This window comes from Lonchura striata, chromosome 32, assembly GCF_050655825.1.
Source record: "Lonchura striata isolate lonStrDom1 chromosome 32, ASM5065582v1, whole genome shotgun sequence".
Classification (NCBI taxonomy): domain Eukaryota; kingdom Metazoa; phylum Chordata; class Aves; order Passeriformes; family Estrildidae; genus Lonchura; species Lonchura striata.
The window spans coordinates 7064579-7091269 of NC_140734.1; the positions used below are offsets into that span (position 1 = coordinate 7064579).

The 26691-nt window shown below is 50.6% G+C and overlaps 2 protein-coding genes across 7 annotated transcripts in view; one reads left to right on the forward strand and one right to left on the reverse strand.

Annotated features, from left to right (window-relative positions):
* MCM7 (minichromosome maintenance complex component 7) overlaps positions 1-9649 on the forward strand; it is a 31688-nt gene extending 22039 nt beyond the window's left edge. For 2 of the 3 annotated variants that reach the window (XM_085564301.1, XM_085564302.1), the window contains 4 exons: positions 1365-1448; positions 2798-2957; positions 6591-6700; positions 8706-9649. In XM_085564301.1, the coding sequence (XP_085420427.1) occupies positions 1365-1448; positions 2798-2957; positions 6591-6700; positions 8706-8910 (559 nt within the window). In that variant the 3' untranslated portion in view covers positions 8911-9649. Of the gene's footprint in view, positions 1-1000; positions 1298-1364; positions 1449-2797; positions 2958-6590; positions 6701-8705 lie in introns of those variants that run through there. The other variant, XM_085564303.1, reaches the window with a different exon arrangement.
* Positions 9650-11010: 1361 nt separating this feature from the next.
* Positions 11011-25712, reverse strand: COPS6 (COP9 signalosome subunit 6). 4 transcript variants are annotated; one of them, XR_014950691.1, is made up of 11 exons: positions 25541-25712; positions 23165-23290; positions 20795-20926; positions 18186-18274; positions 17422-17484; positions 17250-17297; positions 15768-15882; positions 13689-13781; positions 12747-12847; positions 11457-11652; positions 11011-11423 (listed from the first exon to the last, which is right to left on the reverse strand). XR_014950691.1 is itself a non-coding variant. In XM_085564309.1 (11 exons), the coding sequence occupies exons 1-11, from the start codon at positions 25674-25676 to the stop codon at positions 11512-11514; spliced, it is 1044 nt and encodes a 347-aa protein (XP_085420435.1). In that variant the 5' UTR covers positions 25677-25691; the 3' UTR covers positions 11447-11511. The 4 variants fall into 4 exon arrangements, 3 of the variants coding, with proteins under 3 accessions (XP_085420435.1, XP_085420436.1, XP_085420434.1); XM_085564309.1 differs by lacking the exon at positions 11011-11423 and adding an exon at positions 24197-24207 and having other exon boundaries at positions 11447-11652; positions 23165-23279; positions 25541-25691; XM_085564310.1 differs by lacking the exon at positions 11011-11423 and adding an exon at positions 24290-24300 and having other exon boundaries at positions 11447-11652; positions 23165-23279; positions 25541-25691.
* Positions 25713-26691: the final 979 nt, after the last annotated feature.

Here is a 26691-nt window from a genome sequence, read left to right on the forward strand (position 1 = left end):
GGGGTCAGTGGAGGAGTCTTTGGGTTGAGTTTGGGTCAATGAGTTGGGTTTGGGTCAATGAGTTGGGTTTGGGTTGGGTTTGGGGTCAATGGGAGGGGTTTGGGGTCAATGGAGGAGTCTTTGGGTTGGGTTGGGGTCAATGGGAGGAGTTGGGGTCGGTGGAGGAGTCTTTGGGTTGGGTTGGGGTCAATGAGTTGGGTTTGGGTCAATGAGTTGGGTTTGGGGTCAGCGGGGGGGTTGAGGTCAATGGAGGAGTCTTTGGGTTGGGTTGGGGTCAATGAGCTGGATTGGGTTGGGGTCAATGGGTTGGGTTTGGGGTCAATGGGGATGGTTTGGGTCAATGAGTTGGGTTTGGGTTGGGTTTGGGGTCATTGGGAGGGGTTGGGGTCGGTGGAGGAGTCTTTGGGTTGGGTTGGGGTCAGTGGGTTGGGTTTGGGGTCAGCGGGGGGGTTGAGGTCAATGGAGGAGTCTTTGGGTTGAGTTTGGGTCAATGAGTTGGGTTTGGGGTCAATGGGAGGGGTTGGGGTCGGTGGAGGAGTCTTTGGGTTGGGTTTGGGGTCAATGGAAGAGGCTGGAGTTGGGTTTGGGGTCAGTGGGTTGGGTTTGGGTTGGGTTTGGGGTCATTGGGAGGGGTTTGGGGTCAGTGGACGAGTCTTTGGGTTGGGTTGGGGTCAATGAGTTGGGTTGAGTTGGGTTGGGTTGGGTTGGGGTCAATGAGTTGGGTTGAGTTGGGTTGGGTTGGGTTGGGGTCAATGAGTTGGGTTGAGTTGGGTTGGGTTGGGTTGGGGTCAATGAGTTGGGTTGAGTTGGGTTGAGTTGGGTTGGGTTGGGGTCAATGAGTTGGGTTGAGTTGGGTTGAGTTGGGTTGGGTTGGGGTCAATGAGTTGGGTTGGGTTGGGTTGGGTTGGGTTGGGTTGGGTTGGGGTCAATGAGTTGGGTTGAGTTGGGTTGGGTTGGGTTGGGTTGGAGACAGCCCCACAATTCCCAGTTTTCCTCCCAGATTTCCCAAAATCGCCGTTTTTTGCCCCGTTCAGGCTGGCCCAGCACGTCACCCACCCCAGACCCACTGGGAATGTCCTGGGATGGACTGGGACAAACTGGGATGGACTGGGATGAACTGGGATGGACTGGGATGGGTCCCCAATTCTGGGAATTGGGGAATTTCCCAAAATCGCCGTTTTTTGCCCCGTTCAGGCTGGCCCAGCACATCACCCACCCCAGACCCACTGGGAATGTCCTGGGACGGACTGGGACGGACTGGGATGAACTGGGATGAACTGGGATGAACTGGGATGGACTGGGATGGGTCCCCAATTCTGGGAATTGGGGAATTTCCCAAAATCGCCGTTTTTTGCCCCGTTCAGGCTGGCCCAGCACGTCACCTACGTGCACCAGCACAGCCGGGAGCCGCCCAGCGCCTTCCGGCCCCTGGACATGAAACTCATGAGGTGGGTGCCACCCAAAACCCGCCCTTTTCACCCCAAAATTCACACTTTTATCCCCAAATTCACATTTTTATCTGTAAATTCACTTTTCCACCCCAAAATTCACCCGTTCACCCCAAAATTCACTTTTCCACCCCAAAATTCACATTTATAACCCCAAAATACATCTTTTTAGCCCAAAATTCACCCTTTTCACCCCAATATGCACCTTTTTATCCACAAAATTCGCCTTTCCACCCCTAAATGCACCTTTTCACCCCAAAATTCACCTTTTTATCCACAAAATTCACCTTTCCACCCCAAAATTCACCTTTTTATCCCAAAATTCACGTTTTCACTCCAAAATTCACCCTTTTCCACCCCAAAATTCATTTTTCACCCCAAAATTCACCTTTTCCACCCCAAAGTTCACCTTTTTATCCTCAAATTTCACATTTCCACCCAAATTTCACCTTTACACCCCAAAATTCACCTTTATAGCCCGAAAATTCACCTTTTTCACCCCAAATCATTCTCTCCATAATTTAAACTCCCCTATTTTCCCAAACCCGCCGTTTTTCGCCCTGTTTCAGTTTCTCAATAATTTAAGCTCCTGGATTTTCCCAAACCCGCCGTTTTTGGCCCCGAACCATTCTCTCCATGATCTGAATTCCCTGATTTTCCCAAACCCGCCGTTTTTTGCCCCGTTTCAGTCTCTCAGTAATTTAAACTCCCCGCTTTTCCCAAACCCGCCGTTTTTCTCCCCAAACCATTCTCTGAGTAATTTAAACTCCCTGATTTTCCCAAACCCGCCGTTTTTCTCCCCAAACCATTCTCTGAGTAATTTAAACCCCCTGATTTTCCCAAACCCGCCGTTTTTCTCCCCAAACCATTCTCTGAGTAATTTAAACCCCCCGATTTTCCCAAACCCGCCGTTTTTCTCCCCAAACCATTCTCTCCATAATCTGAATGTGCGGATTTTCCCAAATCCTCCGTTTTTCTCCCCAAACCATTCTCTCAGTAATTTAAATTCCCCGATTTTCCCAAATCCTCCGTTTTTCTCCCCAAACCATTCTCTCAGTAATTTAAACCCCCCGATTTCCCCAAACCCGCCGTTTTTCTCCCCAAACCATTCTCTCCATAATCTGAATGTGCGGATTTTCCCAAATCCTCCGTTTTTCTCCCCAAACCATTCTCTCAGTAATTTAAACCCCCCGATTTTCCCAAATCCTCAGTTTTTCTCCCCAAACCATTCTCTGAGTAATTTAAACCCCCTGATTTTCCCAAACCCGCCGTTTTTGGCCCCAAACCATCCTCTCCATAATCTGAATGTGCGGATTTTCCCAAATCCTCCGTTTTTCTCCCCAAACCAGGCGCTACCTGTCGGCGTGCCGCCGGCGCTGCCCGCGCGTGCCGGAGGCGCTGGGCGAGTTCCTGACGGCCGCGTACGTGGAGCTGCGGCGCGAGCGCGGCCCCGGCCTCTACACCTCTGCCAGGACCCTGCTGGCCGTGCTGCGCCTGGCCACGGCCCTGGTAATGTCCACTGACCAGTACTGACCAGCACTGACCAGCACTAACTAGTACTGACCAGTACTGACCAGCACTGACCAGCACTGACCAGCACTGACCAGCACTGACCAGCACTGACCAGCACTGACCAGCACTGAGCCCATGCTCAGGGGTTCTCTACACCTCTGCCAGGACCCTGCTGGCCGTGCTCAGGCTGGCCACGGCCCTGGTAATGTCCACTGACCCCTGGTGACCAGCACTGACCAGCACTAACTAGCACTGACCATCACTGACCAGTACTGACCATCCCTGACCAGTACTGACCAGCACTGACCAGCACTGACCATCCCTGACCAGTACTGACCAGTACTGACCAGCACTGACCAGCACTGACCATCCCTGACCATCACTGACCAGTACTGACCAGCACTGACCAGTACTGACCAGCACTGACCAGTACTGACCAGCACTGACCAGCACTGACCATCCCTGACCATCACTGACCATCCCTGACCAGCACTGACCATCCCTGACCAGCACTGACCAGCACTGACCATCCCTGACCATCACTGACCATCCCTGACCAGCACTGACCATCACTGACCAGCACTGACCAGCACTGACCAGCACTGACCAGTACTGACCAGCACTGACCAGCACTGACCAGCACTGACCAGCACTAACTAGTACTGACCAGCACTGACCAGCACTGACCAGCACTGACCAGTACTGACCATTACTGACCAGCACTGACCAGCACTGACCAGTACTGACCAGCACTGACCAGCACTGACCAGCACTGACCAGCACTGACCAGCACTAACTAGTACTGACCAGCACTGACCAGTACTGACCAGCACTGACCAGCACTGACCAGTACTGACCATCCCTGACCAGCACTGACCAGCACTGACCAGCACTGACCAGCACTGACCAGCACTGACCAGTACTGACCAGCACTGACCAGCACTGAGCCCATGCTCAGGGGTTCTCTACACCTCTGCCAGGACCCTGCTGGCCGTGCTGTGAGTGACCCGCACTGACCAGCACTAACTAGTACTGACCTGCACTAACTAGTACTGACCTGCACTAACTAGTACTGACCATCCCTGACCAGTACTGACCAGCACTGACCAGCACTGACCAGCACTGACCATTACTGACCAGCACTGAGCCCATGCTCAGGGGTTCTCTACACCTCTGCCAGGACCCTGCTGGCCGTGCTGTGAGTGACCCGCACTGACCAGCACTAACTAGTACTGACCTGCACTAACTAGTACTGACCTGCACTAACTAGTACTGACCATCCCTGACCAGTACTGACCAGCACTGACCAGCACTGACCAGCACTGACCATTACTGACCAGCACTGACCAGCACTGACCAGCACTGACCAGCACTGACCAGCACTGACCAGCACTGACCAGCACTGACCAGTACTGACCAGCACTGACCAGCACTGACCAGTACTGACCAGCACTGACCAGCACTGACCAGCACTGACCAGCACTAACTAGTACTGACCAGCACTGACCAGCACTGACCAGCACTAACTAGTACTGACCAGCACTGACCAGTACTGACCAGCACTGACCAGTACTGACCATTACTGACCAGCACTGACCAGCACTGACCAGCACTGACCAGCACTGACCAGCACTGACCAGCACTGACCAGCACTGACCAGCACTGACCAGCACTGACCAGCACTGACCAGCACTGACCAGCACTGACCAGTACTGACCAGCACTGACCAGCACTGACCAGCACTGACCAGCACTAACTAGTACTGACCAGCACTGACCAGTACTGACCAGCACTGACCAGCACTGACCAGTACTGACCAGCACTGACCAGCACTGACCAGCACTGACCAGCACTGACCAGCACTGACCAGCACTGACCAGCACTGACCAGCACTAACTAGTACTGACCAGCACTGACCAGCACTGACCAGTACTGACCAGCACTGACCAGCACTGACCAGTACTGACCAGCACTGACCAGCACTGAGCCCATGCTCAGGGGTTCTCTACACCTCTGCCAGGACCCTGCTGGCCGTGCTGTGAGTGACCCGCACTGACCAGCACTAACTAGTACTGACCTGCACTAACTAGTACTGACCTGCACTAACTAGTACTGACCATCCCTGACCAGTACTGACCATCCCTGACCATCACTGACCATCACTGACCAGCACTGACCAGCACTGACCATCACTGACCAGCACTGACCAGCACTGACCAGCACTGACCATCCCTGACCAGCACTGACCAGCACTGACCAGCACTGACCATCACTGACCAGCACTGACCAGCACTGACCAGCACTGAGCCCATGCTCAGGGGTTCTCTACACCTCTGCCAGGACCCTGCTGGCCGTGCTGTGAGTGACCCTGAGTGACCAGCACTGACCAGCACTAACTAGTACTGACCTGCACTAACTAGTACTGACCAGCACTGACCCTCCCAGTTTAACCAGTGCCCTCCCAGTTTAACCAGTGCCCCCCAGTGCCCTCCCAGTGCCCCCCAGTCCCGGGGCTGTTTCTGCACCTGCCAGGACCTTGCTGGGCCAAACCAGCCCCAAATCGACCCAAAATCACCCAAAATCAGCCCAAAATGACCAAAATCACCCAAAATGACCAAATCAGCCCCAAATCGACCCAAAATCACCCAAAATCAGCCCAAAATCACCCAAAATCACCCAAAATGACCAAATCAGCCCCAAATCGACCCAAAATCACCCAAAATCACCCAAAATGACCAAAATCAGCCCCAAATCGACCCAAAATCACCCAAAATCAGCCCTAAAATCACCCAAATCAGCCCAAAATCACCCAAAATCAGCCCAAAATCACCCAAAATGGGCCCAAAATGACCCAAACCAGCCCCAAATCGACCCAAAATCACCCAAAATCACCCAAAATGACCAAAATCAGCCCCAAATCGACCCAAAATCACCCAAAATCAGCCCAAAATGACCAATTTTGTCCGATTTTGCCCATTTTTGGGTCAATTTTGCCTGGTTTTGTCCGTTTTTGCCCGATTTTGCTCGATTTTGCTCAATTTTGCCCGTTTTTGTCCGATTTTGCTCGATTTTGCCCGTTTTTGTCCGATTTTGGGCGATTTTGCCCGATTTTGCCCGATTTTGCCTGATTTTGTCCGTTTTTGCCCGATTTTGTCCGATTTTGTCCAATTTTGCCCGTTTTTGCCCATTTTTGGGTCAATTTTGCCCGTTTTTGTCCGATTTTGCCCGTTTTTGCCCGATTTTACCAGTTTTTGTCCGATTTTGGGTGATTTGGCCCGTTTTTGGGTTGGTTTTGTCCGATTTTGTCCGTTTTTGTCCGATTTTGTCCGTTTTTGTCCAATTTTGCTCGTTTTTGCCCGTTTTTGGGTCGGTTTTGCCCGATTTTGCCCGTTTTTGCCCGATTTGGCCCGTTTTTGTCTGATTTTGCCCGTTTTTGCCCGTTTTTGGGTCAATTTTGCCTGATTTTGTCCGATTTGGCCCGTTTTTGGGCGATTTTGCCAGTTTTTGTCCGATTTTGCCCGTTTTTGCCCGTTTTTGTCCGTTTTTGCCCGTTTTTGCCCGATTTTGCCCGATTTTGCCCGTTTTTGGGTCAATTTTGCCCGTTTTTGCCCGATTTTTCCCGTTTTTCAGGCGCGGCTGCGGCTGGGCGCCGTGGTGGAGAAGGACGACGTGGGCGAGGCCCTGCGGCTGCTCGAGGCCGCGCGCGACTCCCTCCGCGGCGACCCCGAGCCCGTTCCCAGGTAAAAAAACCCGATTTTGGGAAAAAAAACGGGAATTTGGGAAAAAAAATGGGATTTCAGGGAAAAAACGGGAATTTGGGGAAAAAACCCAATTTTGGGGTGTGTTCGGGTTACCGGGATTGGGGGAATTTGGGGATTTTTGGGGAATTTTTGGGATTTTTGGGACTCCCTCCGCGGCGACCCCGAGCCCGTTCCGAGGTAAAAATACACGATTTTGGGAAAAAACCCGATTCGGGGAAAAAAAATGGGATTTGGGAAAAAACGGGAATTTGGGGTGTGTTCGGGTTACCGGGGTTGGGGGAATTTGGGGATTTTTGGGGAATATTTGGGATTTTTGGGGAATATTTGGGATTTTTGGGACTCCCTCCGCGGGGACCCCGAGCCCGTTCCCAGGTAAAAAAACCCGATTTTGGGAAAAAACGGGAATTTGGGGAAAAAACGGGAATTTGGGGTGTGTTTGGGTCACCGGGATTGGGGGAATTTGGGGATTTTTGGGGAATATTTGGGATTTTTGGGACTCCCTCCACGGGGACCCCGAGCCCGTTCCCAGGTAAAAAAACCCGATTTTGGGAAAAAACCCGATTTTGGGAAAAAACGGGAATTTTGGGAAAAAACGGGAATTTGGGGTGTGTTTGGGTTACCGGGGTTGGGGGAATTTGGGGATTTTTGGGTTAAATCTCAGCAGATTTGGGGAATTTTTTGGGATAAATCTCAGAGAATTTGGGGAATTTTTTGGGTTAAATCTCAGCAGATTTGGGGAATTTTTTGGGTCCAATCCCAGCAGATTTGGGGAATTTCTTGGTGGTTTTTTTTTGGGGTTAAATCCCGTCAGATTTGGGAAATTTCTCGGGGGGTTTTTTGGGTTCAATCTCAGCAGATTTGGGAAATCTCGGGTTTTTTTAAGTTAAATCTCGGCAGATTTGGGGAATCTGGGTTTTTTTGGGTTAAATCCCACCAGATTTGGGTAATTTTTGGGGTAAATCCCGGCGGATTTGGGTAATTTCTCGGGTTTTTTGGGTAAATCCCGTGGGATTTGGGTAATTTCTGGGTTTTTTTGGGTTAAATCCGGCCAGATGTGGGTAATTTCTGGGGTTTTTTTGGGTTAAATCCCGGCGGATTTGGGTTCTTTTTTGGGATAAATCCCACGGGATGTGGTTAATCTCTGTTTTTCAGGTTAAATCCCCGGGATTTGGCCAATCCCTGTTTTTTGGGTTAAATGGTTAATTTGTGTGGTTTTTCGGGTTAAATCCCTGTTTTTGGTCAATCCCGCAGGTGCCCGCGGGATGTGGTCAATCCCTGTTTTTTGGGTTAAATCCCCGGGATGTGGTCAATCCCTGTTTTTCGGGTTAAATGGTTAATTTCTGTGTTTTTGGGTTGAATCCCTGTTTCTGGTCGATCCCGCAGGTGCCCGCGGGATGTGGCCAATCTCTGTTTTTTGGGTTAAATGGTTAATTTCTGTGTTTTTGGGTTGAATCCCGGGATTTGCTCAATCCCTGTTTTTTGGGTTAAATGGTTAATTTCTGTGTTTTTGGGTTAAATCCCTGTTTTTGGTCAATCCCGCAGGTGCCCGCGGGATGTGGTTAATCTCTGTTTTTTGGGTTAAATGGTTAATTTCTGTGTTTTTGGGTTAAATCCCGGGATTTGGTCAATCCCTGTTTTTTTGGGTTAAATCCCTGTTTTTGCTCCATCCCGCAGGTGCCCGCGGGATGTGGTCAATCCCTGTATTTTGGGTTAAATGGTTAATTTCTGTTTTTTTGGGTTAAATGCCTGTTTTTGCTCCATCCCGCAGGTGCCCGCGGGATGTGGCCAATCCCTGTTTTTCGGGTTAAATGGTCAATCTCTGTATTTTGGGTTAAATGGTTAATTTGTGTGTTTTTGGGTTGAATCCCTGTTTTTGCTCCATCCCGCAGGTGCCCGTGGGATGTGGTCAATCCCTGTTTTTTTGGGTTAAATGGTCAATCCCTGTGTTTTTGGGTTGAATGCCTGTTTCTGGTGAATCCCGCAGGTGCCCGCGGGCGGCCGAGGCGATCCTGGCGCTGCTGCGGGAGCTGGGGGGGCGCGGGGGGCGCTCGGTGCCGCTGCCCCGCGCCCGCGAGGCGCTGGCGGCGCGCGGCTTCACCCCCGGCCAGCTGGGCGCCGCGCTGGACGAGTACCAGCGCCTGGACGTGCTGCAGCTGGACGCGGCCGGCACCCGCATCACCTTCGTCTGAGAACCCCAAATCACCCCAAAAAATCCGGGGGTTTGGGCAAAACGGCGAAAACCCCGCGAAAAACGGAGAAAATCCCGCGAAAAATGGAGAAAATCCCGCGAAAAACAGAGAAAATACCACTAAAAATGGAGAAAATCCCACAAAAAATGGAGAAAATCCCACTAAAAATGGAGAAAATCCCACGAAAAATGGAGAAAATTCCACTAAAAATGGAGAAAATCCCGCAAAAAATAGAGAAAATCCCGCAAAAAATGGAGAAAATCCCACGAAAAACGGAGAAAATCCCACAAAAATCCGGAATTTTGGGGGTTAAAGGAGCTGCAGGTGAACCCGGCCGGCACCTGCATCACCTTTGTCTGAGAATCCCAAATCACCCCAAAAAATACGGGGGTTTGGGCAAAACGGCAAAAACCCCGCGAAAAACGGAGAAAATCACCCAAAAAACGGAGAAAATCCCGCGAAAAATGGAGAAAATCCCGCAAAAAACGGAGAAAATCCCGCAAAAAACGGAGAAAATCCCACGAAAAACGGAGAAAATCCCGCAAAAAATGGAGAAAATGCCACGAAAAATGGAGAAAATCCCACAAAAATCCGGAATTTTGGGGGTTAAAGGAGCTGCAGCTGGACGCGGCCGGCACCCGCATCACCTTCGTCTGAGAACACCCAAAATCCCAAAATCACAACAAAAAATACGGGGGTTTGGGCAAAACGGAGAAAACCCCGCGAAAAATGGAGAAAATCCCGCAAAAAATGGAGAAAATCCCGCAAAAAATAGAGAAAATACCACTAAAAATGGAGAAAATCCCGCAAAAAATGGAGAAAATCCCGCAAAAAATGGAGAAAATCCCACAAAAAATGGAGAAAATGCCACTAAAAATGGAGAAAATCCCACAAAAATCCAGAATTTTGGGGGTTAAAGGAGCTGCAGGTCAACGCGGCCGGCACCCGCATCACCTTCGTCTGAGAACACCCAAAATCACCCCAAAAAATCCGGGGGTTTGGGCAAAACAGAGAAAACCCCGCGAAAAACGGAGAAAATCCCACTAAAAACGGCCAAAAATCCCGAATTTTGGGGGTTAAAGGAGCTGCAGGTGAACCCGGCCGGGACCCGCATCACCTTCGTCTGAGAACACCCAAAATCCCAAAATCACCCCAAAAAATCCAGGGCTTTGGACAAAACAGAGAAAATCCCACAAAAAACAGCAAAAATCCCACAAAAAATGGCCAAAAATCCCACAAAAATCCCGAATTTTGGGGGTTAAAGGAGCTGCAGGTGAACCCGGCCAGGACCCGCCTCACCTTCGTTTGAAAAACTCCAAAATTCTCCCAAATTCCCCCAAAAAATCCCAAAAATCCCCCCCAAAAAATCCAGGGATTTGGGCAAAACGATGCAAATTCCAAAAAAAAAGCCCAAAATCCCCCCAAAAAAGGCCAAAATCCCCCAAAAAAAGGCAAAAACTCCTGCAGAAAGGCCAAAAATCCGGAATTTTGGGGGTTAAAGGAGCTGCAGCTGAGCCCAAAGCCCAGAATTGCAGAAAAAGGCTCAAAATTTAGGGAAAATGGGGAAATCGCCCCAAAAATTCCCCCGGAAGCCCAAAAATCCAAGCAGGGACCCCAACCCCCCCCAGGTTTTTATTTTTGTGGTTTTTTTTGTAGCAATAAATGGATTTTTATCAATAAAAAATTTTAAATTTCTCTATTTTGGGTTTTCTTTGTGCTCCCTCCTCTCGGAACCCTCCTCAAACCCCAAAAGCCCCAAAAATTCCATTTTCCACCCCAAAAATTCCCATTTTCCACCGAGAAAGACCCAAATTCCACCTTAAATTCCCTTGGATTGAGAAAAACCGGCCCCGAATCCTCCAAATTTGGGCTCCCCAAAAATTCCCGGGGCTGAATCCCAAATTCCCGGGGTTTCCTCCATAAAAAAACTCCTAAAAATCAAATTTCTCCACCTCAAACTCCATCTTTTTAACCCAAAACACCCCAAATTCGGGATCCCCCCCCCAAATTCCAGAATTTTCCATCAGGATCCCCCAAATTCCAGAATTTTCCCCAATTTTCGGGGTTCCCAAAGCCCAAAAGACTCAAAACCCCAAAATCTCCTCCTTTGAACCCAATTTTATTGCCCCAAAGCCCCCGGGACGGTTTTGGGGTGATTTGGGGCAGTTTTGGGGCATTTCAGGGCTGGTTTTGGGGCGTTTTTTGGGGCAGTTTTTGGGATGGTTTTTGGGGCAAATTGGGGCAGTTTTCAGGGTGGTTTTTGGGGTGATTTGGGGCAATTTTTGGGTCATTTCAGGGCTGATTTTGGGGCTGTTTTTGGGCTGTTTTTGGGGTTATTTCGGGCTGTTTTGGGGTGATTTCGGGCGGTTTTGGGTCTCTAGAAGAAGAGGCCGCGCATGCGGCGGCCGATGCCCTGGCGGTCGTAGAGGACGTTGGGTTTGAGTTTGTTTTGGGGATTTTGGGGCGGTTTTTGGGCTGTTTTTGGGGCAGTTTTTGGGGCTGTTTTTGGGGCTGTTTTTGGGCGGTTTTGGGGCTGTTTTGGGGCAGTTTTTGGGCGGTTTTGGGGCAGTTTTTGGGGTGATTTCGGGCGGTTTTGGGTCTCTAGAAGAAGAGGCCGCGCATGCGGCGGCCGATGCCCTGGCGGTCGTAGAGGACGTTGAATTTGTTCACGAACTGGTTCATGGTGTTGCAGGTCTTGGTGATGGTGCCCAGGTACGCCATCAGCCCCACGTCGTTGCATTGCTGCGCCAAAAAACGGGAATTTCGGGAAAATCCCGGAATTTCCGGCAATTCCCCCAAAATCCCCCCACGTTCCGGGGCCCCCCGGGAGGTTTCGGGGCCCGGGGATGCCCCCGAGGGCGGAGAAGGGGAAATTTGGGGGGTCTCGGGGGGCTCCTTCCGAAAAAATTGGATTTTTGGGATGTTCCCAAAAAATCCCGGAGTTTTTGGGGCTTTTTGGGTGAATTTGGGGCCTGGGAAATCCCCCCAGAATTTTGGGAATTTCCCTGTGTCTCCTCCCATTTTTTTTTTCCTTTTTTTGGGGTTTTGTCACCCCTGGACTTTTGGGACCCCCCATTTTTTGGGCGGCAGCCCGAGGTGGATTTGGGGGATTTTGGGGAGGATTTTGGGCCAGGTTTTGGGGAGGATTTTGGGGTGGATTTGGGGGATTTTGGGCACATTTTGGGGTGGATTTTGGGCCAGGTTTGGGGCAGAATTTGGGAAGGATGTGGGAATTTTGGGGTGGATTTTGGGCAAATTTTGGGCAGTTTTGGGGTGGATTTTGGGCAAATTTTGGGCCAGGTTTGGGGAGGATTTTGGGGTGGGTTTGGGGGATTTTGGGGCAGATTTTGGGGAGCATGTGAGGGATTTTGGGGAGGATTTTGGGGTGGATTTGGGGGATTTTGGGGTGGATTTTGGGCCAGGTTTGGGGCAGATTTTGGGCCGGGTTTGGAGGATTTTGGGGAGGATTTTGGGGCGGATCTGGGGAATTTGGGGGCGGATTTCGGGCCAGGTCTGGGGGATTTGGGGGCGGATTTTGGGGCGGATCTGGGGGATTTTGGGGTGGATTTTGGGGCAGATTTTGGGGCGGATCTGGGGGATTTTGGGGTGGATTTTGGGGCGGATTTCGGGCCGGGTTTGGGGGATTTTGGGGCAGATTTTGGGGTGGATCTGGGGGATTTTGGGGCGGATTTCGGGCCGGGTTTGGGGGATTTTGGGGCGGATTTCGGGCCGGGTTTGGGGGATTTTGGGGCAGATTTTGGGGCGGATCTGGGGGATTTTGGGGCGGATTTTGGGGCAGATTTTGGGGCGGATCTGGGGGATTTTGGGGCCCTCACGTCGTAGAAGTCGGTTTTGAACTTGTCGGTGCTGAGCACGGGCAGGCAGTGGCAGAGGGCGCAGGCCTCCCGCAGGATCTCGTGGTTGAACGGAACCTCCCCTAAAAAAACCAAAATTTTGGGGCCCAAAACCCCGAAATTCGGGCTCAGACACACCTCAAAACCAGAGACCCCAAAAACCCCCAAAATCCTCCCAAAAAACCCCAACCCCCTCCCCCCAAACACCCCAAAATCTCCTCAGGAATTCCCCAAAGATTCCCCCAAAATTTGGGGTCAAGGAACCCCCAAAAAACCCCAAATTTGGGGGAGGGACCCCGAAAATGGACCAAGACACCCCAGGAATGCCCAAAATTGGGATTAGGAGCCCAAAATTGGGGTAAGGAGCCTCAAAATGGCCCCAAAGCCACCAAAAATCCAATTTAAAAAAAAAAACAAACCTCAAAAAGGCTCAGGAATCCCAAAAATCCCCAAAATTTGGGGTCAGGGAGCTCAAAAATCCCCCCAGGACCCCCCAGAGTCTCCAAAGCCCTGAAAAAAATCCGGGAAAAGCCCCAGAATTTGGGGAAATCCCTGAAATTTGGGAAAAAGCCTTGAAATGTGGGGAAAAGCCCAAAAATGAGAGAAAAACGCTGGAAAAATTCACGGAAACCCTCAGAAAATGCAGGGAAAACCCCAAAAATTAGGGAAAATCCTGAAATTTGGGATAAATCCCCCAACATTTGGTATAAAAGACTGGCATTCGGGAAAACCCCCGCAAAAAAATTCAGAAAAAATTAAAAATTCATTTTAAAAACCCCCATAAATACAAGAAAAAAAACCCCAAAATTTTGCTAAAATTCAGGGAAAAATCCTAAAAATCCCGGCGCTCTCCAGAGACCCCCGAGCCCGCCCGGATTTTTGGGAAAAGCCCCAAAATGTGGGTTTTTGTCCCCAAATGCTCACCGGCCTCGGCGGCGCGGACGTACTCGAGGATGAGGCGCACGCGGCTGTGCAGCATCTTGATGGCGCTGTGCTGGGCTATCAGGTGCTCCGCCACTTTTTGGGGAGAATTTGGGGAATTTTGGGGCTTTTCGGGGGGTTTGAGGACGGCAAAAACCCCCGAAGAAAGTCCAGCAGGAAAAAAGCCCAAAATCGCCACGAAAAAAGCTCCAAATCCACCCAAAATCCTCCCCAAAATTCCCCCCAAAAACCCCAAATCCACCCCAAAAATCCTCCCCAGATTCCCCCCAAAAACCCCAAATCCACCCCAAAAATCTCCTCCCAAAATCCCCCAAAAAATCCTCCCCAAAATTCTCCTAAAAAGCCCCAAATCCACCCCAAAAATCCTCCCTAAAACCCACAAGATCTTCCTCAAAAAACCCCAAATCCACCCCAAAAATCTCCTCCCAAAATCCCCCCCAAAAACCACCAAAAAAACCCCAAATCCACCCAAAAATCCTTCCCAAAATTCTCCTAAAAAACCCCAAAGCCACCCCAAAAATCCTCCCGAAAATCCTCCTCAAAAAGCCCCAAATCCACCCAAAAATCCTCCCCAAAATCCTCCTAAAAACTCCCAAAATCCACCCCAAAATCCACTCCAAAATCCTCCCCAAAATCTCAAATTCACCCAAAAATCCTCCCCAAAATCCCCCCAAAATTTTTTGGGTTTTTTGGGGTATTTTTGGTGCAATTTTGGGGTATTTTTGAGGCAGTTTTTGGGGCAGTTTTTGGGGATATTTCAATGCAGATTTTGCGGCATTTTTGGGGCACATTTTGGGGTATTTTTGCTGGAAATTTGGATTTACCCACGGCGGATTTTTTGTTTTTTTTGCGCTGCAGCTCAGCCCGTTCCGGGTGGGTTTTGGGGTGAAAGCCGGGGATTTTGGGGTGAATTCCCGGTATTTTTGGGATGAAACCCGGGGATTTTTGGGGTGAAACCCGGGGATTTTTGGGGTGAAACCCGGGGATTTTTGGGATGAAACCCGGGTATTTTTGGGGTGAAACCCGGGGATTTTTGGGGTGAAAGCCGGAGATTTTTTGGGGTGAAACCCGGGTATTTTTGGGGTGAATTCCCGGTATTTTTGGGGTGCAACCCGGGTATTTTTGGGGTGAAAGCCGGGTATTTTTGGGGTGAAAGCCGGGTATTTTTGGGGTGAATTCCCGGTATTTTTGGGGTGAATTCCCGGTATTTTTGGGGTGAAAGCCGGGGATTTTTGGGGTGAAAGCCGGGGATTTTTGGGGTTCAACCCGGGTATTTTTGGGGTTCAACCCGGTGTTTTTTGGGGTGAAAGCCGGGTATTTTTGGGGTGAAAGCCGGGGATTTTTGGGGTGAAAGCCGGGGATTTTTGGGGTGAAACCCGGTGTTTTTGGGGTGAATTCCCGGTATTTTTGGGGTTCAACCCGGGTATTTTTGGGGTTAAAGCCGGGGATTTTTTGGGGTGAAAGCCGGCTATTTTTGGGGTGAAACCCGGGTATTTTTGGGGTGAAACCCGGGTATTCTTGGGGTGAAACCCGGGGATTTTTGGGGTGAAACCCGGTGTTTTTGGGGTGAATTCCCGGTATTTTTGGGGTTCAACCCAGGGTTTTTTGGGGTGAATTCCCGGTATTTTTGGGGTGAAACCCGGTGTTTTTGGGGTGACACCCGGTATTTTTGGGGTGAATTCCCGGTATTTTTGGGGTGAAACCTGGTGTTTTTTGGGGTGAAAGCCGGGGTTTTTTGGGGTGAATTCCCAGTATTTTTGGGGTTCAACCCGGTGTTTTTGGGGTGAAAGCCGGGTTTTTTGGCTCACCTGTGCTGTTCTCCCCGCCGCCCGTGGTGACACCCGGTATTTTTGGGGTTCAACCTGGTGTTTTTTGGGGTGAAACCCCGGTATTTTTGGGGTGAATTCCCAGTATTTTTGGGGTGAATTCCCGGTATTTTTGGGGTGAAAGCCGGGTTTTTTGGCTCACCTGTGCTGTTCTCCCCGCCGCCCGTGGTGACACCCGGTGTTTTTGGGGTGACACCCGGTATTTTTGGGGTGAAAGCCGGGTTTTTTGGCTCACCTGTGCTGTTCTCCCCGCCGCCCGTGGCCGTCATCCTGGCCACGTGGTCCACGCCGATCCGCTCGGCCTCCTCGGTGGCCAGCGTGTAGGGCAGCTCGGCAAACAGCATGGTGGCCTTGGCGCCCCAAAACGGCCCAAAAACAGCCCAAAAACGGCCCCAAATCAGCCCAAAATTATCCCAAAAATGGCCCAAAAACAGCCCCAAAATTATCCCAGAAATGGCCCCAAATCAGCCCAAAATTATCCCAAAAACGGCCCAAAACGGCCCCAAAATTATCCCAAAAACGGCCCAAAACGGCCCCAAATTATCCCAAAAACGGCCCCAAAATTATCCCAAAAACGGCCCCAAAATTATCCCAAAAACGGCCCAAAACGGCCCCAAAATGGCCCCAAAATTATCCCAAGAACGGCCCAAAATTATCCCAAAAACGGCCCCAAAATGGCCCCAAAATTATCCCAAGAACGGCCCAAAATGATCCCAAAAACGGCCCAAAAATGATCCCAAAAACGGCCCAAAATGGTCCCAAAACTATCCCAAAAACGGCCCCAAATCAGCCCCAAATTATCCCAAAAACGGCCCCAAAATTATCCCAAAAAAGGCCCCAAAATTATCCCAAAAACGGCCCAAAACGGCCCCAAAATTATCCCAAAAACAGCCCCAAATCAGCCCCAAAGTGGCCCCAAAATTATCCCAAAAACGGCCCCAAAATTATCCCAAACACTGCCCCAAATCAGCCCCAAAGTGGCCCCAAAATTATCCCAAAAATGACCCAAAACGGCCCCAAAATGATCCCAAAAACGGCCCAAAATGATCCCAAAATTATCCCAAAAATGGCCCAAAACTATCCCAAAAACAGCCCCAAATCAGCCCCAAAATGGCCCAAAACGATCCCAAAAATTGGCCCAAATTTGTCCTAAAATTGCTCCAAGATTGGCCAAAAACGGCCCCAAAATTGTCCCAAAATTATCCCAAAATTGCCCCAAAATCAGCCCAAAACGGCCCCAAAATTGTCCCAAAATTGTCCAAAAACAACGGCCTCAAATTGTCCCAAATTTGTCCCAAAATTGGCTCCAAAATTGCTCCAAGATTGGCCAAAAATGGCCCCCAAATTGTCCCAAAATTATCCCAAAATGGTCCCAAAATTGTCCCAAAACAACGGCCCCAAAATTGTCCCAAAATTGTCCAAAATCTGCCCCAAGATTGGCCCAAAAAGGCCACAAAATTGGCTCAAAACGGCCCCAAAATTTGCCCAAAATGGACCCAAAACTGAAATTTCCCCAAAACCCCCCAAATTTCATCAAATTTCCCACACATTTCCCTAAATCCCCCCGAATTTCCCCAAAATCCTCCCAAAATCCCCCAAAACCCCCTGAAGTCCCCCCAGTTTCCTAAAACTCTCCCCAAATTTCCCCAAAATCCCCCAATTTTCCCCAAACCCCCCGAAATTTCCCCAAAATCCCCCGAATTTGCCCCAAACTGACCTCGCCGTTGATGATGTCGATCACGGACTCGAAGACGCTCACGGGGAGCTGGGGGGGGGAGGGGTCAGCCCCAATTTTGGGGTCCCAGAAATTCAGGAAACCCCAAAAATGGAGATTTTTTCCCTCATTTTGGGTTTTGTCCCAAAATCGGGGGGTTTTGCCCCAAACTCACGTCGGTGTGCTTGGTCATGGGGTTCAGCTTCAGGAACAGGGGGCTCTCGATGATCTCACACACCTGGGGGGGAAATTCACATTTTTGGGGTGAAACTCCCCCAAAAAAATCCCAAAATGTTCCCAAATTCCAGCGGGGAGCCTCGAAATGATCCCCAAAATTGAGAAAAAAAGCAAAATTCCAACAGAAACGGGGAAAAAAAGGGAAAATTGGGGAAAATTTCACCCCAAGGGACTGAAATTGCCCAAAATGTCCCAAAAGTGCAGCAAGGAACCCAAAATTCCATCGGGGTCACCCAAAAATCTGATCAGGAACCCAAAATCCTCAAAAATCCCCCAAAAGTCTCCTAAAGCCCCTCAATTTGCCCCAAAATCTCCTTAAACCCCCCAAAATTTCCCCAAATTTCCCCAAATCCCCCAAAAACCCCTCAAATTGCCAAAATCCCCTCAAATCCCCCCAAAATTTCCCCAAATCCTCCCAAATCTCCCCAAAATCCCCTCAATTCTCCTCAGTTCTCCCAAAATTCCCCAAATCCCCCAAAATCCCCTCAATTCCTCCCAAAATCACCCTCAAAACCCCCCAAAATCCTCCCAAAAATCCCTCTCAGGCCTCTTTAAAACCCCCCAGAATCCCTTCTTTTCTCCCCAAAATTCTCCCAAAATTCCCCAAAATTCTCCCAAAATCCCCTCAAACCCCCTCCAAAGTGATCCAAAATCCCCGAAATTCTCCCAAAATCCCCCAAATTCTCCCCAAAATCCCCAGACCTGTTTGTGCACGTGGATGTCGGCGGGCTCGGGGGGCCCCCCCGTCGTGTACCACCCCAAAAACTCCAGGTCCTTGAACACCTGCTTGACTTTTGGGGGGAAAAAATCCAGAATTGGGACCCCCGCAGCCAGGAACCCCAAAATCCCCAAAATCACCTCAAAATCTCCACCAGGAACCCCAAATTCCCAAAATCACCTCAAAATCCCCACCAGGAACGCCAAAATTCCCCAAAATTCCCTCAAATTCCACCCAGGAACGCCAAAATTCCCCCAAATTCCCCCAAATCACCTCAAAATCCCCCCAGGAACCCCAAATTCCCCAAAATCACCTCAAAATCCCCCCCAGGAACGCCAAAATTCCCCAAAATCCCCACAAATCACCTCAAATCCCACCCAGGAACCCCAAATTCCCCAAAATCACCTCAAAATCCCACCCAGGAACCCCAAAATCCCCAAAATCACCTCAAAATCCCCCCCAGGAACGCCAAAATTCCCCAAAATTCCCCCAAATCACCTCAAAATCCCCCCCAGGAACGCCAAAATTCCCCAAAATTCCCTCAAATCACCTCAAATCCCACCCAGGAGCGCCAAAATTCCCCAAAATCACCTCAAAATCCCCCCCAGGAACGCCAAAATTCCCCCAAATTCCCCCAAATCACCTCAAAATCCCACCCAGGAACCCCAAATGCCTCAAATCACCTCAAAATCCCCCCCAGGAACCCCAAATTCCCCAAAATCCCCTCAAATCACCTCAAAATCCCCCCCAGGAACCCCAAATTCCCCAAAATCCCCTCAAATCACCTCAAAATCCCCCCCAGGAACGCCAAAATTCCCCAAAATCCCCACAAATCACCTCAAATCCCACCCAGGAACCCCAAATTCCCCAAAATCACCTCAAAATCCCACCCAGGAACCCCAAAACCCCCAAAATCACCTCAAAATCCCCACCAGAAACCCCAAAATTCCCAAAATTCCCTCAAATCACCTCAAAATCCTCACCAGGAACGCCAAAATTCCCCAAAATCACCTCAAATCACCTGAAAATCCCCCCCAGGAACTCCCAAATTCCCCAAAATCCCCACAAAACCCCCCAAAATCAACTCAAACGCCTCCAAAATCAACTCAAAACCCCCAAAACTCCCCCGAATTTTCCCAAAATCCCCGGAATTCGCCCCAAAACGCTCACACTGCTCCTCCTTGGTGTAGTAGTTACTCCTTGTCCATGAGCAGGGCTCCCAAAATCCCCTCAAAACCCTCCAAAATCCCCACAAATCTCTTCAAAACCCCCCAAAATCCCCGGAATTTTTCCAAAACTCCCCCGAATTTTCCCAAAATCCCCGGAATTCGCCCCAAAACTCTGCTCACACTGCTCCTCCTTGGTGTAGTAGTTACTCCTTGTCCATGAGCAGGGCTCCCAAAATCCCCTCAAAACCCTCCAAAATCCCCACAAATCTCTTCAAAACCCCCCAAAATCCCCGGAATTTTTCCAAAACTCCCCCGAATTTTCCCAAAATCCCCGGAATTCGCCCCAAAACTCTGCTCACACTGCTCCTCCTTGGTGTAGTAGTTACTCCTTGTCCATGAGCAGCGCTCCCAAAATCCCCTCAAAACCCTCCAAAATCCCCTCAAAACTGCTTAAAAACCCCCCAAAATCCCCGGAATTTTCCCAAAACTCCCCCGAATTTTCCCAAAATCCCCGGAATTCGCCCCAAAACTCTGCTCACACTGCTCCTCCTTGGTGTAGTAGTACTCCTTGTCCACGAGCAGCGCTCCCAAAATCCCCTCAAAACCCTCCAAAATCCCCTCAAAACTGCTTAAAAACCCCCCAAAATCCCCGGAATTTTCCCAAAACTCCCCCGAATTTTCCCAAAATCCCCGGAATTTGCCCCAAAAGGCTCACACTGCTCCTCCTTGGTGTAGTAGTACTCCTTGTCCACGAGCAGGGCTCCCAAAATCCCCTCAAAACCCTCCAAAATCCCCACAAATCTCTTCAAAACCCCCCAAAATCCCCGGAATTTTCCCAAAACTCCCCTGAATTTTCCCAAAATCCCCGGAATTCACCCCAAAACCCTTCTCACACTGCTCCTCCTTGGTGTAGTAGTTACTCCTTGTCCATGAGCAGCGCTCCCAAAATCCCCTCAAAACCCTCCAAAATCCCCTCAAAACTGCTTAAAAACCCCCCAAAATCCCCGGAATTTTCCCAAAACTCCCCCGAATTTTCCCAAAATCCCCGGAATTCGCCCCAAAACTCTGCTCACACTGCTCCTCCTTGGTGTAGTAGTACTCCTTGTCCACGAGCAGCGCTCCCAAAATCCCCTCAAAACCCTCCAAAATCCCCTCAAAACTGCTTAAAAACCCCCCAAAATCCCCGGAATTTTCCCAAAACTCCCCCGAATTTTCCCAAAATCCCCGGAATTCGCCCCAAAAGGCTCACACTGCTCCTCCTTGGTGTAGTAGTACTCCTTGTCCACGAGCAGGGCTCCCAAAATCCCCTCAAAACCCTCCAAAATCCCCTCAAAACTGCTTAAAAACCCCCCAAAATCCCCGGAATTTTCCCAAAACTCCCCAAATTTTCCCAAAATCCCCGGAATTCGCCCCAAAAGGCTCACACTGCTCCTCCTTGGTGTAGTAGTACTCCTTGTCCACGAGCAGGGCGGGCCCGGCGCCGTGGGCCAGGAGCTCGAAGGAGTTCATGACCTCGATGTTCCGGCCCTCCTGCCGCCCGATCAGCGCCCCGATCACTGCGGGGTTGGGGAGAATTCAGGGCATTTTGGGCAATTTTGGGCAATTTCAGAGAATTTGGGGGTTTTGGGGGGAATTTGGGGGTTTTTGGGGCACATTCGGGGCAGATTTTGGAGTTCATGACCTCGATGTTCCGGCCCTCCTGCCGCCCGATCAGCGCCCCGATCACTGCGGGGTTGGGGTGAATTCAGGCGATTTTGGGCAATTTCGGGCAATTTGGGTTTTTTTGGGGTTTTTTTGGGGGAAATCTGGGGGTTTTTGGGGCGCATTCAGAGCAGATTTTGGGGTTCATGACCTCGATGTTCCGGCCCTCCTGCCGCCCGATCAGCGCCCCGATCACTGCGGGGTTGGGGAGAATTCCGGCGATTTTGGGCAATTTTGGGCAATTTCAGGGAATTTGGGGCTTTTGGGGGGAATTTGGGGGTTTTTGGGGGGTTTTTGCAGGAATTTGGGGGTTTTTGGGGGTTTTTGGGGCGCATTCGGGGCAGATTTTGGGGTTCATGACCTCGATGTTCCGGCCCTCCTGCCGCCCGATCAGCGCCCCGATCACTGCGGGGTTGGGGAGAATTCAGGGGATTTTGGGCAATTTTGGGCAATTTCAGGGAATTTGGGGGTTTTGGGGGGAATTTGGGGGTTTTTGGGGCACATTCGGGGCAGATTTTGGGGTTCATGACCTCGATGTTCCGGCCCTCCTGCCGCCCGATCAGCGCCCCGATCACTGCGGGTTTGGGGTGAATTCAGGAGATTTTGGGCAATTTGGGACAGAATTTGAGGATATATTTGGGACAGAATTTGGGGGTTTTTTTTGCGGCAGAATTTGGGGTCACAATTCGGGGTTTTTTGTGTCAGAATTCGGGTTTTTTGGTTAGAATTTGCGTTTTTGTGTCAGAATTCAGGTTTTGTGTCAGAATTTTGGGTTTTTGTGTCAGAATTGGGATTTTTTTGTGTCAGAATTGGGTTTTTTGGTTCAGAATTTGGTTTTTTCGGTCAGAATTGGGTTTTAGTGTCAGAATTCGGGTTTTTGTGTCAGAATTCGGGTTTTTGGTTCAGAATTGGGTTTTTGTGTCAGAATTTGGTTTTTTTGGTCAGAATTTGGGGATTTTCGTGTCAGAATTCGGGTTTTTGTGTCAGAATTCGGTTTTTTGGTTCAGAATTGGGTTTTGTGGGTCAGAATTCGGGGTTTTTGTGTCAGAATTTGGGTTTTTTGGTTCAGAATTTGGGGATTTTCGTGTCAGAATTCGGGTTTTTGGTACAGAATTGTTTTTTTTGTGTCAGAATTCGGTTTTTTTGGTTCAGAATTGGGTTTTTTGGGTCAGAATTGGGTTTTTTGGGTCAGAATTGGGTTTTGTGGGTCAGAATTGGGTTTTTTGTGTCAGCATTGGGTTTTTTGGGTCAGAATTGGGTTTTTTGGTTCAGAATTGGGTTTTTTGTGTCAGAATTGGGTTTTTTTGGTTCAGAATTGGGTTTTTTTGGGTCAGAATTGGGTTTTTTTGGGTCAGAATTGGGTTTTTTGGGTCAGAATTTGGGTTTTTTGGGTCAGAATTTGGGGATTTTCGTGTCAGAATTCGGGTTTTTTTGGTTCAGAATTCGGTTTTTTTGGTTCAGAATTGGGTTTTTGGGTCAGAATTGTTTTTTTGTGTGTCAGAATTGGGTTTTTTGGTTCAGAATTGGGTTTTTTGGTTCAGAATTGGGTTTTTTGGTTCAGAGTTGGTTTTTTTTGTGTCAGAATTCGGTTTTTTTGGTTCAGAATTGGGTTTTTTGGTTCAGAATTGGTTTTTTTGTGTCAGAATTGGGTTTTTTTGTGTCAGAATTGGTTTTTTTGGGTCAGAATTGGGTGTTTTGGGTCAGAATTGGTTTTTTTGGTTCAGAATTCGGTTTTTTTGGGTCAGAATTGGGTTTTTTGTGTCAGAATTCGGTTTTTTTGGTTCAGAATTGGTTTTTTTGGGTCAGAATTGGGTGTTTTGGGTCAGAATTGGGTTTTTTGGTTCAGAATTCGGTTTTTTTGGTTCAGAATTGGGTTTTTTGGTTCAGAATTGGGTTTTTTGGTTCAGAATTGGGTTTTTTGGTTCAGAATTGGGTTTTTTGGTTCAGAATTGGGTTTTTTGTGTCAGAATTCGGTTTTTTTGGTTCAGAATTGGGTTTTTTGGTTCAGAATTGGGTTTTTTGGTTCAGAATTGGGTTTTTTGGTTCAGAATTGGGTTTTTTGGGTCAGAATTGGGTTTTTGGCCCGTACCCACCCTGGCCGTTCCGTCCCTCCTGGGAGCGCAGGCGGATCCAGTGGTCCGAGATGTTGAGGATGACCAGGGGGTGCAGGGCCACGGCCACGCTGCCGGTCACTCCTCCGGCCATCACCTGCGGGGTTCCTGCGGAAATTCGGGAATTTTGGGAATTTTGGGGCCACGGCCACGCTGCCGGTCACTCCTCCGGCCATCACCTGCGGGGTTCCTGCGGAAATTCGGGAATTTTGGGAATTTTGGGGCCACGGCCACGCTGCCGGTCACTCCTCCGGCCATCACCTGCGGGGTTCCTGCGGAAATTCGGGAATTTTGGGGAGAATTTGGGAATTTTGGGGAAAATTCGGGAATTCCAGGGCCACAGCCACGCTGCCGGTCACTCCTCCGGCCATCACCTGCGGGGTTCCTGCGGAAATTCGGGAATTTTGGGGGAATTTTGGGAATTCCAGGGCCACGGCCACGCTGCCGGTCACTCCTCCGGCCATCACCTGCGGCGTGCCTGCGGAAATTCGGGAATTTTGGGGAGAATTTGGGAATTTTGGGGCCACGGCCACGCTGCCGGTCACTCCTCCGGCCATCACCTGCGGCGTTCCTGCAGAAATTTGGGAATTTTGGGGGAATTTGGGAATTTTGGGGCCACGGCCACGCTGCCGGTCACTCCTCCAGCCATCACCTGGGGGGTTCCTGCGGAAATTCGGGCATTTTGGGGGAAACCTGGGAATTTTAGGCAGAAATTTGGGAATTTTGGTGGAATTTGGGGGGATATTCAGGAATTTTTGGGGGAAACACTGGGAATTTTGGGGATAATTTGGGAATTCTGGGGCCACGGCCACGCTGCTGGTCACTCCTCCGGCCATCACCTGCGGGGTTCCTGCGGAAATTCGGGAATTTTGGGGAGAATTTGGGTTTTTTGGGGCCACGGCCACGCTGCCGGTCACTCCTCCGGCCATCACCTGCGGGGTTCTTGCGGAAATTCGGGAATTTTGGGAATTCCAGGGCCACAGCCACGCTGCCGGTCACTCCTCCGGCCATCACCTGGGGGGTTCCTGCGGAAATTCGGGAATTTTGGGGAGAATTTGGGAATTCCGGGGCCACGGCCACGCTGCCGGTCACTCCTCCGGCCATCACCTGTGGCGTGCCTGCGGAAATTCGGGAATTTTGGGGAAAACTTGGGAATTTTGGGGGGAAATTCAGGAATTCCAGGGCCACAGCCACGCTGCCGGTCACTCCTCCGGCCATCACCTGGGGGGTTCCTGCGGAAATTCGGGAATTTTGGGGGAATTTCGGGAATTTTGGGGGAATTTTGGGAATTCCAGGGCCACGGCCACGCTGCCGGTCACTCCTCCGGCCATCACCTGCAGGATTCCTGCGGAAATTCGGGAATTTTGGGGGAATTTTGGGAATTTTGGGGCCACGGCCACGCTGCCGGTCACTCCTCCGGCCATCACCTGCGGGGTTCCTGCGGAAATTCGGGAATTTTGGGGAAAACTTGGGAATTTTGGGGGGAAATTCAGGAATTCCAGGGCCACAGCCACGCTGCCGGTCACTCCTCCGGCCATCACCTGCGGCGTTCCTGCAGAAATTTGGGAATTTTGGGGGAATTTGGGAATTTTGGGGCCACGGCCACGCTGCCGGTCACTCCTCCGGCCATCACCTGCGGCGTTCCTGCAGAAATTTGGGAATTTTGGGGGAAATCTGGGAATTTTAGGCAGAAATTTGGGAATTTTGGTGGAATTTGGGGGGATATTCAGGAATTTTTGGGGAAAACATTGGGAATTTTGGGGAGAATTTGGGAATTCTGGGGCCATGGCCACGCTGCCGGTCACTCCTCCGGCCATCACTCCTCCGGGTTCCTGCAGGAAATTCGGGAATTCTGGGGGAAATTCGGGAATTCTGGGCTTTGGAGGGAATCCCCAGCGCTCTGGGGCCATTCCTAGGACTTTTGGGGCCATTCCCGGTGATTTTGGGACTTTCCTGAATTCTTCCCCTCACGATCTCGCCCATCCCGGTGCCAGTTCTGGTATTCCCGGGATTTTGGGGTTAATTCCTGGGATTTTGGGGTTAATTCCCAGAATTTTGGGGGCGTTCCCAGGGATTTTGGGGCCATTCCCGGGGGTTTCGGGACTTTCCCTGTGTTTTATCCCCTCACGGTCTCGCCGCTCCCGGTGCCGTCCCCGGTCCCCGTTATACCTGGGGCCATTCCCGGGATTCTGGGGTTAATTCCCGAGGTTTTGGGTTAATTCCCGTTAATTTTGGGCCATTCCCGGCCATTTCCAGGCTCCCCCTGTGTTTTTTCCCCTCACGGTCTCGCCGCTCCCGGTGCCGCTCCCGGTGCCGCTCCCGGTGCCCCCCCGCCGCTGCCGGCGGCCCGGCCGTTACCTGCCCCATCCACCTCCATGCCGCCGTTGCTCCCGGCGCTGTTCCCGGCCCCGTTCCCGGCTCCGTTCCCGGTCCCGTTCCCGGTCCCGATCCCGGGGCCGCCCCCGGCTCCTCCCGCCGCCGCCGCCGCCGCCATCTTGGCGCCCTCACGGGGCATGCGCCATCAGCGGGGAGGCGGGGCTTGGCCACGGCGCGTTCTGATTGGACAACGCTATGAGGGGGCGGGGCTTCCTAGAGATGGGGCTGTGAGGCGGAGGTTTGATTGGTCAATGCTAAAGGAGGCGGGGTTTAAAAAGGGCGGGAGGTGAGAGCGGAGTTTTGATTGGTCAATGCTTTAAAGGGTGGTGCTTCGGGGGCGGGGCTTCAGAGCCGCGCATGCGCAGTGGGAAAAAAAAACCCCTCCCAGTTCATCCCAGTTCCTGGCTCATGGCTCCCAGTTCATCCCAGTCCATCCCGGTTTAACTTTAACCCCTCCCAGTTTGATTTAACCCCTCCCAGTTTGTCCCAGTCCATCCCAGTTTGATTCAACCCTTCCCAGTCCCTCCCAGTTTAACTTTAACCCCTCCCCGTTTGTCCCAGTTTAAATTTAACCCCTCCCAGTCCATCCCAGTTTAACTTTAACCCTTCCCAGTCCACCCCAGTTTAACTTTAACCCTTCCCAGTCTATCCCAGTTTGTCCCAGTCCCTCCCAGTTTATCTCCTCCCAGTTTGTCCCAGTTTAACCCCTCCCACAGGGGGCACAGGAACAACAGAGACCAAATAAACCCTAAAAAATCGCCGTTTTTCACCCAAAATTTGGGTTTTTTCCCCAAAATTCGTGGTTTTCTCCCGCAAACGGAGTGTCCCAGATTAAAATGGGGGTGTGCCCCCAAAAAAGGGGGCGCCGGGACTAAAGGCACCGCTGGGATTCGAAACTGGGATCTCCCATTTCCTAGACAGGAGCTTTAACCAAACCCAAAAAATCGCATTTTTTCTCCCAAAATTCGTTTTTTTTACCCCAAAATTCATTTTTCCCCCCAAACTGAGTGTCCCCCATTAAATGTGGGGTGTCCCCCCAAAAAAGGGGGCGCCCCGCTAAAAGGCACTGGCGGGACTCGAACCCGCGACCTCCCACCCGTTTGCTAAACCAGAGCTTCAGCCACACCCCAAAA

Bases quoted from the DNA above. Each gene is read 5' to 3' on its own strand.
- COPS6 (XM_085564308.1), bottom strand. From the start codon at position 25,697: ATGCCCCGTGAGGGCGCCAAGATGGCGGCGGCGGCGGCGGCGGGAGGA. The intron at 17,485-18,185 runs GTCTGGGGATTT...TTTCCCCCCCAG, and splicing joins ACATCCACGTGCACAAACAG to GTGTGTGAGATCATCGAGAG. The intron at 17,298-17,421 runs GTGAGTTTGGGG...TCCCCCCCCCAG, and splicing joins CCATGACCAAGCACACCGAC to CTCCCCGTGAGCGTCTTCGA.